Here is a 13451-nt window from a genome sequence, read left to right as displayed (position 1 = left end):
TGGCGAAGCAGAAGGAGTCGGTGGGGTGGGAAGAGCCTGAAGCAAACAGTGTAGAGAAGAGAGAAATTCATAATCGGGCAGGAGAAACACTCTGAGACCATCTGATTTAAGTGCTCCTGGGAACTCCCAGACCAGCCAGCCTCTTCCCTCCCCTCCCCCGCCTTACATGAAAAATACACCTAGCCTGGCACTGCTCTCACTACCGCCCCTGAAATACATTTCAAGTTACTTTTCCTTTCCAATTCACCTTTTCTGGGAGAAAAAAAACATGAGTTTACTCCCAGGATCAGCCATTGCCATGGAGGCCAGAGTGAGTATTCAGATGAGTTTCTTTTTACGCGTGCAGAGACCATGGGGGTTTCCTCCTTACTCTCTTGCCGGCTCCTTTTCCATTATTTTCAATTGTGTGTTCCTTTGTGAGCTGGCATTTTCTCTTAACTTTAGTTATAACCAAAGGGAAGAAGAATACTCTGCTTAGAATCAGTAGTATTAACTAACCACCAGATTTGAATTCCTCCTCAGAAGTGGGTCTGGAGAACACCTACTGTTAAATCTTGAGCCCCCGGGGGAAGGTGATCGGAGCAGCTTCTAATCTCCTTCAAGGGAAAACTTGCCATGAAAATAATATGATTATTCACAAGTCCTGACTACCCCAAGGTTCATCCAAATGAGATAGCTCAATCTTGAACACACATTGTTCTTCTGATGTGCACATAAGATACCCCCAACCTCACCCCACTGTCCCATCGCCTTGCCCTACACACGCACACACACGCACATGCACACACATGTATGGCAACACATTCTCAGATTTCACTTGCAAAGTCATGTACCCATCCTATAAAGCATACTTCACTGAGAACATAATCATATAACTCTTTTTCCCCTTGATTCCATTAATGTGATGAATTATGTTGGGACCATTCTTTCCCACCTTCGGTTTAAAGTCTGACTGCCTCTCTGCTCTGTGCATACGTCCTCCACATCTCCTACAGACGTGTATGTGGACGTGGGTAGTGGGTCGGCATTGGCCGGGCTCATTTCTTTCTGCCTTTCCTCTCCTGATTCTTTATACCCCACCCGCCCTCTGAATATATTTGAAATTGATAACCAACTTGCGAGGAAGATTGCGTGCGAGTAATGTAAGCAGTTCTGATTGGCTTAGATGCTGTGGCAATTAGAAGAGAATTTACTCGTCCTTCACCGTAGGCAGCTTTGCCTGGTTAATAAAGGACATTGTCAAAGGCTCTTCCTGTCTCTGAAGTTTGTCTTGGCCCAGTGCCAGGAGCTGAAGATCAGAAAAGACCATCCCGTGACCTAGAATGACCTGTCTTATTCCAGACAAGGCAGAGGCTTGGCCAAATTCTGAACCCTAAGGAGCCAGTAAATTAAAAGATTAGCATGGTTCACGGTAGCCAAGATATGGAAACAACCTAAGTGTCCACTGATGGATGAACAGATAAAGAAATTGTGGTGTATATTCACAACGGAATATCAATCAACCTTAAAAAAAAAACATCCTGCCATTTACAACGACATGGATGGACCTGGAGGGTATTATGAAGTGAGATAAAGCAGACACAGAAAGACAAGAACTGCATGATCTTACTTATAGGTGGAATCTAAGAGTCACAGAGGCAGAGAGTAGAACAGTCGTTCCCAGGGACGCGGAAGTAGGGGAAATGGAGAGAGATGCTGGTCGAAGGGTATACAAAGTGGTAGTTATATAGGATGAATAAGCCTAGAGATGTAATGTACAGCCTGGTGACTGTAGTGAATAACACTGTATTATATACTGGAAATCGGCTAAGAGTGGATTTCAGGTGCTTGCATCTCACACACACACACACACACACACACACACACACATGCACACACGATGGTACCTATGTGAGGAGAGGAAATGTTCTTTAGTTTGACCGCCGTGATCACTTCACTGTGTATGTGTATCAGTACATCAGATCATCACGTTCTGTACCTTAGATAGAATCAACGTTTATTTAGAATAAAATGAAAAGATGGCCTTTGCCAGCCAGTTTCGTGTGTGCGTGCACACGTGCTCATCTGTCACCTCTATGCCGGAGCTTTTAGGACCCAGTGGGTTCTTGGTAAAAGCTGTTGACTGAGGATCATAGGCCCTCGTTGTAAACGTGTCTGACCCTTCTGATTCTTGCTCTCCCAGGGCTTCAGTGACAAGGAGGACGTTTGGACACAGCGGCATCGCAGTGCACACGTGGTACGCGTGTCCGGCACTGATCAAGTCCATCTGGGCTATGGCCATTAGCCAACACCAGTTCTATCTGGACAGAAAGCAGAGTAAGGTAAGTCCCTTTCCTGGGACTGGGAGGGCCTATGACAAGACCAGACCTTTCACTGAGCTGTGAGCAGACGAGGGCCCTTGTCTGGATCTCGTAGCTGGGGGATTAGGAGTTGGATGGCTGGAGAGGCCCTGCATCCCTTGCTCTGAGATGTGCACAGGTGAGACTGGCCTTTTAGGACTACAGAAGGCAGCTCCTGAGATCAGCTCTTGAAGAGAACAACGTGTCCTCGGCAACTTGGTCAACCACGGTCAGAGCCACTCAGACCATTTGCTGCAGCCAAGTAGGGCCCTCTTGAGGAATTCCCCTGTGCTTTTGAACCTCAGGAATCTCTCCTGGAAGTAAGCAGTCCTTCTGGGTGTGTAAAAAGTGGCATATTGGGTTTTTTTGGGGTTTTTTGTTTTTGTTTTTTTGTGGTATGCAGGCCTCTCACTGCTGTGGCCTCTCCCGTTGCGGAGCACAGGCTCCGGACGCACAGGCTCAGCGGCCATGGCTCATGGGCCCAGCCGCTCCGCGGCATGTGGGATCCTCCCAGACCGGGACACGAACCCGCGTCCCCTACATCGGCAGGCGGACTCTCAACCACTGCGCCACCAGGGAAACCCTGTTTTCCTTTTGAGGGGAAAAAAAAAAAGGAACCATTTGCAACTAATAGACACCACCTACCGGTTGAGGATAATTGCTGTGAAAACCCTCCAGGCTTTTCCAACTGCCAACTCCATTTCTTAAAATTGCAAAACCGGAAACATTATAATTAAAAAAAAAAGGCAACAAGTCTGTTTCCCTAAGGTAGACCTGGAGCCTCAGGCCATAGTAAACAGTCATCCTCCAAGGGAGGTTTGACGCAGCCCCAGTTCAGACACACACACGGGGCGTGGTGGTGGTGGGGAAAATGACGTCTCCTTGGTTCGCACACAGCTCGTATCAACCCTCTGCCCCCTGTTCCTCCAGCCTTGTCTGCCGTGCTTCCCTTGCCTTCCCCGCACAAGCCATGCCCATTCATTACCCCTCAGGTGAAGAGCCATATCAAGATGGGCTCTGCATCTTTCTCAGGCTCCTGCTGGCTTGGGACAGGTGGGGAGTGGAATACAGAACTTCAGAGGGAGATCGACCTTGGCCCCCGGTGTAGTCAGTACCACCAGCTGTGGGAGGTTTTATCCCATCCCGTGCGTCCTAGAGAGAGGAGGAAGTGGCAGGACTCTGGGCTTACTGGGCCCAAGACTTATTGGATTGGTGCCCTTTTGGATCCTGTGGCTTCCTGTTTTGCCTTATATTCCTTCTGAGTGGAGTTGCTCCTTCCCTGGCTTGGGGGGAGGATTGGGAGGAGAGAGTTGGGATTGAGCGGGAGGTAAGAGAAAGATAGTAAGAAAATAGGACAGGAAGCAAACAATCCCTCAAGTCATGATTCAGTTTCAATCACAGCCTTTCCCATGTAGGAGTCACGTTCTCCTTCATAACACATTTTCTCTTCTCCTAAGTCTTCTTCCTCCCCCCGTTTGGTCATTTTCGGGGGGTGGATGGGCACAGGGTGGAATATTTTTGTTGCCAGGAATAATGAGAGCATTCTACATCACTCCTGGTGATGGTGGGCATTGGCACAGGAACCTGAGGCCCGATTCGATCCAAAGAAATGAGGCCAGAACCTTTTGACTCATGCTTTAGATTGAGACAGTGGGTGGGTGTCAGTGTTTTGCCCTCCAGTGGCAGGAGTTGGAGGTCGAAACCTGAGACCATTGATTCTATCCTCCGTATGGTTTGGCAGTGCGTGACGAGGGGTAGAGAGTCTGACAGCCCACCTGAACCCCACTGCCAATTCCTCTTGCAGGCAGACACTACACACACTGATTTTGAATGGGGAAGAGAAAAAGCCTGTCTCAGCCTAAGGGTGGTATATTAGCTGTTAGAACTCTTCCTCCCTCTGCTGGCCTTTCACATTAGAGGATCTATGGGGTGAGGCAGGAGGCCCATCCTTAGGGCTCCGCAACCCTGTTCTCAAAGATGGTCTTCCTGTGCGGCTGGAGAAGCCTTATTCAGCAGGCTTACAGGTCAACCCATGGATGTAACAAGGAAACCTCAAAAAGTAACTGTCATAGATCACTTATTAACAAGAAGTATCTCTCAAGAGACCAGACCAAATGCTCGCAGCAATAGGGAGCTTTCAGCTCAGCCACCCCTGGGGGACTGAAGGACATGCACCTACCCCCAGGAGCAGGAGAATTTGCCCCAGATAAGCTCTGGATACTCACAGTGCCCGGAGCCCATGTATTTCTTGTCTTTTTTTTTTTTTAAAGAAGATGTTGGGGGTAGGAGTTTAGTAATTTATTTTTATTTATTTTTGCTGTGTTGGGTCTTCGTTTCTGTGCGAGGGCTTTCTCTAGTTGTGGCAAGCGGGGGCCTCTGACTATCGCGGCCTCTCTTGTTGCGGAGCACAGGCTCCGGACGCACAGGCTCAGTAGTTGTGGCTCACGGGCCTAGTTGCTCTGCGGCATGTGGGATCCTCCCAGACCGGGGCTCGAACCCGTGTCCCCTGCATTAGCAGGCAGATTCCCAACCACTGCGCCACCAGGGAAGCCCGCCCATGTATTTCTTATTAGAATCAGTTGCTCAGCCTGCGGTGACTGGTGAGGAACGGGTTCCCCCATGGGGAGGTCCAAGGACTCTGCCTTCTGGTTCTATGACCCCGGGCAAGTCTTTCCTCGCTCCTGCTTGCTTTGCACAGTTAGAGCACAGCAAAGGAAATTCCTGACCAGAATCACTGATCAGTCCAGTGACACAGTGTTGGTGAAGTTGCTTTAGGAGATGTGTGCTATCTCTCACTATTATCATTACTAAAGCAACATACCGTTCCCTGGCCGACACCTGTGTGTAAAGTTTAAATTCTCTAAAAGTTCCCCCCAATTAAATCAGAGATGATAAAATTCACCTTAGGAGTAGTGTTACAACACCTTTCATTTCTGGAATGTTCTTCAGACAACAGTGATGTGACCCATCTCCAGTGGGCAGGATGGTTCAGGGTGAGTGATGGCTGGCAGGCCTGGAATGGAGTGTTTCCAAATATTTCTGAACAGCCCGTGTTGGCTGGCATACTGGCCATTGCTTCACACTCTACTGTATCAGGCTGTGTCAACCATTCCTTTCTCTGAAGTGCTTCAGCAAAGCCCAAGCCTCCCGAGGGGTGCTCATGAACCCCAGAAACAAGTGCAATCTAGTGGTTGGAGCCAGCGGGGGTGGGTAGCTGAGAAGCCTAGTGCCCTTCCCCTGGCGCTTGGTCATTTTCTTCTTTCAGGGTCCTAGTGTAAATCACTTAGAAAACCTGTCTCTCTCTCTCGCTCTCTCTCGCTCTCTCTCGCTCTCTCTCGCTCTCTCTCGCTCTCTCTCGCTCTCTCTCACACACACACGCCCGCCTGCCCGCCTACCCTCCATCCCCAAAGACAGCGGAAAGAGGCGGTATTGGTCCCTTTCTGGCAGCTCATTCAGAATGAGAGGCTGTGCTGGCATCAGTCACATTTGGTAAATTATATCCACTGACCCCAAAGATCAGAAATGTTGTCAGCTAGATCCTGCCAACGTATGTACCCCAGAGCCAAGGAATATCTTGCAGAGTTCGGAGGAAAATACTTGAGAGCTTAAATTGTTGAGTTACTGTTCCTCTGAATTCAGATTGAGAACTTGAGTTGGTCCCCAGTCCAAACATCTTTCCTTCTTCTTAATCTTTTTTTTTTTTTCCTGATCCAGTTTGCTATTCTTCATTCCATCTAGATCAAAAGCCAAGTGAAAGCATGTCAGGGCCAATTAAACCTTGCTTACAGAATACCCATAATAATACTTAGAACAGCAAGACCCTCAGAGCAAAACCTCCAAAGCTTTGGAGGCTCTTTTGCTTGGGCACAAAGACTTGACTTTATAGGGAGAGAATCTCGCCATCAATTCATCTCTTAGTGCTCTCTCCCCACCTGGTCTGTTCAGTCACTGTGATATTTCCATTCTAGAGAGAAGCCAGTAATTTCCTAAAGCTTCTAAGAATCTAGTCTCCCTTGGGAAGTGTGTCTGTTGTCCTTTTTCTGTATTTTGTTTCCTGCCTCCGAGATTGGTGTGGCGGGGCTGGAGGTGGGGTGGGGACAGGTCTTCCTTGAGATTAATGAGATCCCCCCAAATCTCCAGTTGAGTCATTCATTGAACCTTACCTAGCAAATTCCCGCCAGGCCCTGATTTATATCCTATTCCTATTCCAGTGTCACGGGCCTTGATGTCTAGCATCTGATTTCGTCCTGATATCACACCTCCGTGGTGTGGGTTTTAACAGCTCCATTTGACAAACAGGGATCTCAGTATCAGAGAGGTTGAAAATCAAGGTCAAACTGTGATTCACTGGGAAGCGCCAAGATTTCAGTCCAGATCTTTCTGATTTCAGAGCCCAGGTCCTTCACCAGGCTGCAATGGTCTGTGTCTTCATGAGTTATTCTTGCAGAACTGCAAGCGTGGGCTTCTGTTGGTAGAGAAGAGTGTTGAAGAAGAACAGTGTTGAAAGAGAGGAAGTGATGGGTTGTGCTTTGCTCAGAGGATAAAACTCAGCCAGGTGGATGCAACTGATACGCTGTGTCGAAGTGAAGCAGAGGTGCTCCTGCCTTCTGCTACAAGCCAGAAAACCCTGCGAGGCGCTGGCAGCTGGGATTGTGTTATGAGCAAGGAAGCCCTCACCCCAGGAAGGCAGCCTCGTTCTGAACGCAGGGACAGAAGTTGAGGTCAGAGAGGAGACATCAGGCAAGGAAGGACCAGTGAGATAGAAGAGGGTGAGGACGAAAATGGGTCAGACCCGGTGAACAAAACAAGCAGAAAGTCTCAGCATTTCCTCTGCCCCTCAGACTCTCATCTCATTCACGTGAGGAAAATACTTGGCGGTCAGAAGTCATGGTCTTTCACCAATTCTGGCATCAACACGGAGGCCAGAGGAAGGGCAAGGCCTCTGGGTTCAGACAGACCCTGCTGGACCGCTGTGGGCACCTGGGCTCAGGATGTGAATGAGAGGGAGCCGGGCACTGGTCTGCCCGTCCTCCGTGGCTTCTCCTGTGTGGCGGACAGACCTAGTCTCACACCAGTGAACATGCATCCAAACCTCAGTTGGGACCCTCCGCTGGCTCCGTGCGTGCACCCCTGCCTAATCACCAGTGGCCACAGAAAGATCAGCACATGGGGCTTCCCTGGTGGTGCAGTGGTTGAGAGTCCGCCTGCCGATGCAGGGGACACGGGTTCGTGCCCCAGTCCGGGAGGATCCCACATGCCGCGGAGTGGCTGGGCCCGTGAGCCATGGCCGCTGAGCCTGCGCTCCGCAACAGGAGAGGCCACAACAGTGAGAGGCCCGCGTACCGCAAAAAAAAAAAAAAAAAAAAAAAAAACAGCACATGTACAAGTTATACTAGGATTTATAGTTGTTTTCCAAAAGTCCGCAGTGCAGCGAAAGCCACTTCCTGAAGCATTGTCACAAATTGATTTCTTGAAAAAGGAAAAAAAAAAAAAACGTCCAACACATGCGGGGCACACGCAAACCCACCTCTACCTCCCAAGGTGGGAACTAGAGCAGAAAGCTTCACTGCAAACAGTTGATTTTAGGAACGTAATCATGAATGCAGAGTCCTTTTCTAATTGCTCTAACTTGCTGTTACTGTTCGACAAAGTGGGCCAGTTAATTTGTAGCATAAATGGAGTGGACTTTTAACCGTAATCTGAAGACTTCGGCTCCTATGTTTAGGTACCAAAACAGAAGCAAAGCACCGTGTCAGGTGCCCCCTTGGTGGGCACCGAGCACCCAGATGAGCATTTGTTGCAGAAGCCCTTACACGCCACGCTTGCACACCACGCTTACACACCATGCTTGCAGGCTGACAGTGTGATCACTTCCCAACCCTCTGAGTTTTCATGGCTCCGTGGCTAATCATTTAAGAGTTTAAACCACCTTAGAATTTACTGGAACTTCATAAATTTGCTTCAGACATCCTTTAAATCATTCACGAAGCTGAAAATTATTTTCTTCCTCCTTTTAAGCACAAAATCACAGTAGCAAGTAAAATTGCTACTATTCATTGAGAGCTATGTAGGAGGCAGGGGGGAGGGGAGGGGAGGGAACTGGGGGTGGAGGGATGCCTTCACTTGCCTTACTTCTTTTGACCCTAACAAAACCTTGAGCGGTAGGTGGTGCTTTCCCTGTGTTATGCTTGCGAGTCATGAGGCTTCGTGAGGTTAAGTCCTTCCCCAAATCAGGACTCCACCGAGGCCTAGCTGACTCCGAAGTCCACACTTGTAAGTCCTGTACATACAGCCTGTGGGATGACAGGCTTCGAAAATTCCTCGCCGTGTCACCTCTGGAGCCTTTTCTGCTCCCACCTGGGAAGCTTCAGGGGATGAGCGATGGGCCCTGGGGACACAGACAGAAAAATGAGGCAGTTGGCTGGCCGTGAGGCCGTTTGCTAGATCTCGGAAAGACGGGCGGGCGAGCGATCGCTGTCCGGAGGGGAGCGGCCCCCGTCTAACCTGCCCAACCCGGTGGTCGTTCTAGTCGAAGATCCATGCCGCCCGCAGCCTGAGCGAAATCGCCATCGACCTGACAGAGACGGGGACGCTGAAGACGTCGAAGCTGGCCAGCATGGGCAGCAAGGGCAAGATCATCAGCGGCAGCAGCGGCAGCCTGCTGTCCTCAGGTGGGTGGCGGCCCCCGGGGGCTGGGGCGCTCCGAGGGGGCAGGGCGGAGCCGCTGGCTCTCTCGTCCTGAGCAAGGTTTGCGGCCCAGCGGGGGTCCGAGGAAAAGGCCGAGACTATCACCGCGTGGAAGCAGGGGCGGGGGAGGAGCGGCAGTAGAACCTCCCGGTGTGGGAAGGCCACCTAAGTGCCTTCGAGCGGCCTCCAGAGCCTTCCCAGGGCTGGTGGCTGAGCGGCAGGAATGCCGGCTCCAAGGAGGACGCAGGGCGGGCGCGGGCTGCCCGTGTGCCACTCAAGGAGAGTTATGCGAGGAGGGGCTGAAGGTCAGGTCGTGGTGCTTGCTGAGTGACCTACATTCTGTTCCCAGGGGACTTCTCGAGGCTTTCCAAAGTACAGAACACCCTTGATCGTTTGGAAAGGAGAGACCTGTCGCAGAGTGTGCTTTGAAAGGGAGGCTCGGGGGATCTGGTTGCTGTCTGTTTCTGCGGGGGGCCTGGGCCAGTCATTTGTCTTGAGGTGTTGGGAGGGGCAGAAATGCCCCGAGGTTTGAGATGGGGCTGGACTTCAGGAGGAGGGATGCCATTGGCTGGAGTGACAGGAAGGGGGGCAGTTTTGAGTTGGGCAGGGAGCGAGAGGGAGGCAAAAATTGTCTGGAAATGTTAGAAAAGTATAACGCAGTTCACTCCCCAGGCCACGTGGTCAAGGCCTGATTATTCTTGGAGCCAGTACACATTTCCTTGCCTCTGAGCCAGAGAGTAAAACAGGAAGTCTTTGCCCTACCTCATCTTCTCGGGTCAGCTCTGTGCATGTGGTGACTGCAGACGGTAACAAAATAAAATAAAGGAAAAAGACAGGAGGGGGGGAAAGCCGAAAGCTGCCTAGTTAGCTTCTGGGCTGGTGGAGTCCAGTCACAGCCAGGGAAAACCTTCAGACCTGAAGGACGAGGGTGAAGATGGACAGGCCTTTCTAAGGTCCTGGGAGGACCCAGGTCATGTGTGCACGGGCCAGGCGTTTTATAAAACCTGTGAACGTAATGCATTTTGCATTCTTTTTCTTAAATGGAGCCACCAAAATTATGTCGGTTTCAGGCTCCACAAAGTCGTTTCTGCCTCTGCCAGGTCACCGTTAAGGTTCACCGTAAACCTCTCGCTGTCCTGGGTCCTTAAAAAGTTTCCATCAATACAGTGGGCCAAGTAATCATTGTTTCTGAGGCTTAGAGGTTTACAGCGAAGACCGTGGACAGTGCTGTAGTAAAGAGAACGCCATACAAAGTCCAAGACCCCTGCCTCGAATTCCAGCCACTTCCTATCGCCTGCAGAATGATGAAGGGCAGGGCCAGAGTCAGCCCTGTGATTGTCCCCTAGACATCCCTATCCCCCATTAAAGCCCAGAGTCTCAGATCTGAGCCTGGATTTAATCTGTCCACTGTCCTCCTCATCCAGCCACAGATGAGCCTGCCTCTTCCTTCAGCCTCAGTGAGCGGTGCATCCCTGCCGTGGTTTCATATCCCCTTGGAAATCTACGTTCATTCTGAATGTGGCATGTTATACCCAGGAGAATAGATTCTTCCAGCCCAGGGGTTCCCTGCCCTCCAAGTGCATCGGAACCCCTTGGAGGGTTCATTCAAACGCAGATAGTTGGGCTCCGGCCCCGGAGTATCTGATCTGTAGGTCTGGGGTGAGCCTGGGAATTAGCATTTCTAGCAAGTTCTGACAAGCTCTCCGGTGATGTTGATGCTGGTCTGGGGACCACACTTTGAGAGCCACTCTTCTTGCGAGGAACCTCGGTCTCCCCACTTTTACACCTGTGTCCTGGTCCATCTGCTCGGGCCCTTTGTCTCTGGCAGCCGCCAAGGGTACAAACGTAATAGCAGGTAGAGCGGAGGTTGTGAACAGGAGCCCCAAAGCGTCTAACATGGAGCTGACATCATTCAACCATCAGAAATGAGATCCAGGGACTTCCCTGGCGGCCCAGTGGTTAAAACTCTGCGCTTCCACTGCAGGGAGTGCGGGTTCGATCCCTGGTGCAGCAACTGGGATCCCCAGTTTTTTTGGCAGCACGGCCAAAGAAAAGAAATTGAGATACCGAGATCCAGGCATCTTCAAGACTGAATAGCAATTCCTCTCTGTTACCGCCAACAGCTTGACGTTAATAATCAATCCCGTGGGCTAGGAGATGAATCAAAAGAAAACTTTCCTGCTGAATCCACTCCCACACCTGATATATGCATCTTTATCTCAGGATATTAGAGCAGTTTTTTCATGTCTGATAACTTAGTGACGAGGACCCCGGGCAAAGCTGTTTGGGCATCGATGCAGGTAGCCGAGGCCCCCTGCCTGCCCCACTTCCGCGGTGGCCCCATCCTTAGGACCGAGACCCTCAGCCTTTTGCCTGCCCACCTTCTGCTGCTCAGCTAAGCAAGAGGAAAGCTGGGCAGACGGGGAAGGAGGTGGAGAGGTATGATCCGTGACCAGGCCAGGGAGCATTTCGAACTCAGCCCAGCCCTGCAAGTTAGATGCTGAAGAATGGTCCTTAACTGCTGAGGCTCCGTGGGGAGGTCTTCCCCACTCTGGCTTAGGAAAGGCCACGGGTCAGTGGAAGGAGAGACCTTGCACAGGAAGTGTTCCATCAGTCAACTCGGGGAACTTCTAGGACCTGTCGATCTGGCCATCACTGCCACCAGGTCTGTGATTGCTGCCCCTCTGACTTTTCATGTGCAGGAGAAGATGCCTTCACCTGAGGCCTCGCAGTCCCACCTGGACGGGACGGTTTCCCATCCCCCACCAGACGGAAATCTAGGCTAGCCTCCCACCCATGCTTTTCATCCTTTAGTGCGTCCTGCCTGAGTGCATGTGGAGAAGGCCTCTTAGTGATGGGCTCCCACAGAAGGAGAGGGCGTCGCTCTTTCGGGATGGCCTTGGTTTAAGCACTCTTTTTATGACACTTTCCAGACCCTGTGGTCTACCTCTCTCTCAGGAAATAGGATACAAATAACCTAGTATCTTATTGGATCAATTATTGTCTCTCCTTCATCTACTCCCTCGTGCTAAGAAAAGATGGTGTCTGATAAATAGTCCTGGAAAGCATTTTGAGAAACTGATCATCACTTGAGAATTCTTTTTGCTACCTCTAGCCCTGTGCCTATCACTCAGTAGGTGTTCAATACACGATTTTTTAAATTTTTTACATGATTTCCCCATGACTCATTTATTTACTGACTGGAAATTTGTACCTTTTGACTCGCTTTACCTATTCCACCCACCCTCACCCCTTGTCTCTGACACCCGCCAGTCTGTTCTTTTTATCTATGAGCTCAGGGTTTTTGGTTTTAGTTCGTTTGTTTTTAGAGTCTATGTATCAGTGAGATCAAATGGTATTTGTCTTTCTCTGATATACTTCACTTAGCATAATGCCCTTGGGGTCCATTTATATCGCAAATGGCAAGATTTCATTCTTTTTGTTACGGCTGAATAATATTCCGTTGTGTGTGTGTTATAGTTACAATTTCTTTATGCATTCATCCACTGGTGGACACTTAGATTGTTTCCATGTCATGGCTATTGTGAATAATGCTGCTGTGAACATGAGGGTGCAGATATCTTTTCCAGTTACTGTTTCATTTCTTCAGATAAATACCCAGAAGTGAAATTGCTGGGTCATATGGTAGCTCTATTATTAGTTTTTTGAGGAACCTCCAGACTGTTTGACATAGTGACTGCACCAACTCACATTCCCACCAACAGGGTATGAGGGTTCCCTTTTTTCCACATCCTCACCAACAGTTGTTATGTTCTTTTTGATGATGGCCATTCTAACAGATGTGAGGTGATTTCCCATTGTGGCTTTGATTTGCCTTTCCCTGATGATTAATGATGTTGGGTATCTTTTCATATACCTGTTGGCCATTTGTATGTCTTCTCGGGAAAATGTTCACATCCTCTGCCCGTTTTTTAATTGGATTTGTTTTTTGTTGTTGAGTTGTATAAGTTCTTTATATTTTTTGGATATTGGTCCTTTATCAGATATACGGTTTGCGAATATCTTCTCCCATTCAGTAGGTTGCCTTTTCTTTTTGTTGATGGTTTCCTTTGTTGTGCAGAAGCTTTTTAGTTTGCTGTAGTCCCATTTGCTTATTTTTACTTTTGGTGCCCTACTTGTGGTGTCAGATTTTAAAAAATCATCACCAAGACTGATGTCAGTGATACACGATTGTTAAATTTTGAAGGATACTAGTAAGAATCCTGCATGTGCTGCATTTTAAGAACCTTCTACATTCCCAGAGTGTGTGCTATCTCGGTCCTTGCCAAGATCGCTCATAAACCTGCCACTAACATTTTCCCTCAAATTTTACTGTATGGCTTTTGTCATGATGGTATCAGACCTTCAAAGGTTAATCTTGTCAGATCAGGCCCCTCCTGCAAATGCCGTCCTTCCTCATTATCT

At 49.5% G+C, this 13451-nt stretch overlaps 1 protein-coding gene across 8 annotated transcripts in view; it reads left to right on the top strand.

Moving 5' to 3' along the window:
- Positions 1-13451, top strand: part of FRMD4A (FERM domain containing 4A) — a 378187-nt gene that overhangs the window by 298499 nt on the left and 66237 nt on the right. For all 8 annotated transcript variants that reach the window (XM_060162157.1, XM_060162173.1, XM_060162166.1 and 5 more), the window contains exons 13-14: positions 2183-2321; positions 8869-9010. In XM_060162157.1, the coding sequence (XP_060018140.1) occupies positions 2183-2321; positions 8869-9010 (281 nt within the window). The remainder of the gene's footprint in view (positions 1-2182; positions 2322-8868; positions 9011-13451) is intronic.

Source organism: Lagenorhynchus albirostris, chromosome 1 (assembly GCF_949774975.1).
Source record: "Lagenorhynchus albirostris chromosome 1, mLagAlb1.1, whole genome shotgun sequence".
Classification (NCBI taxonomy): domain Eukaryota; kingdom Metazoa; phylum Chordata; class Mammalia; order Artiodactyla; family Delphinidae; genus Lagenorhynchus; species Lagenorhynchus albirostris.
This window is presented reverse-complemented; position numbering and strand designations above follow the sequence as displayed.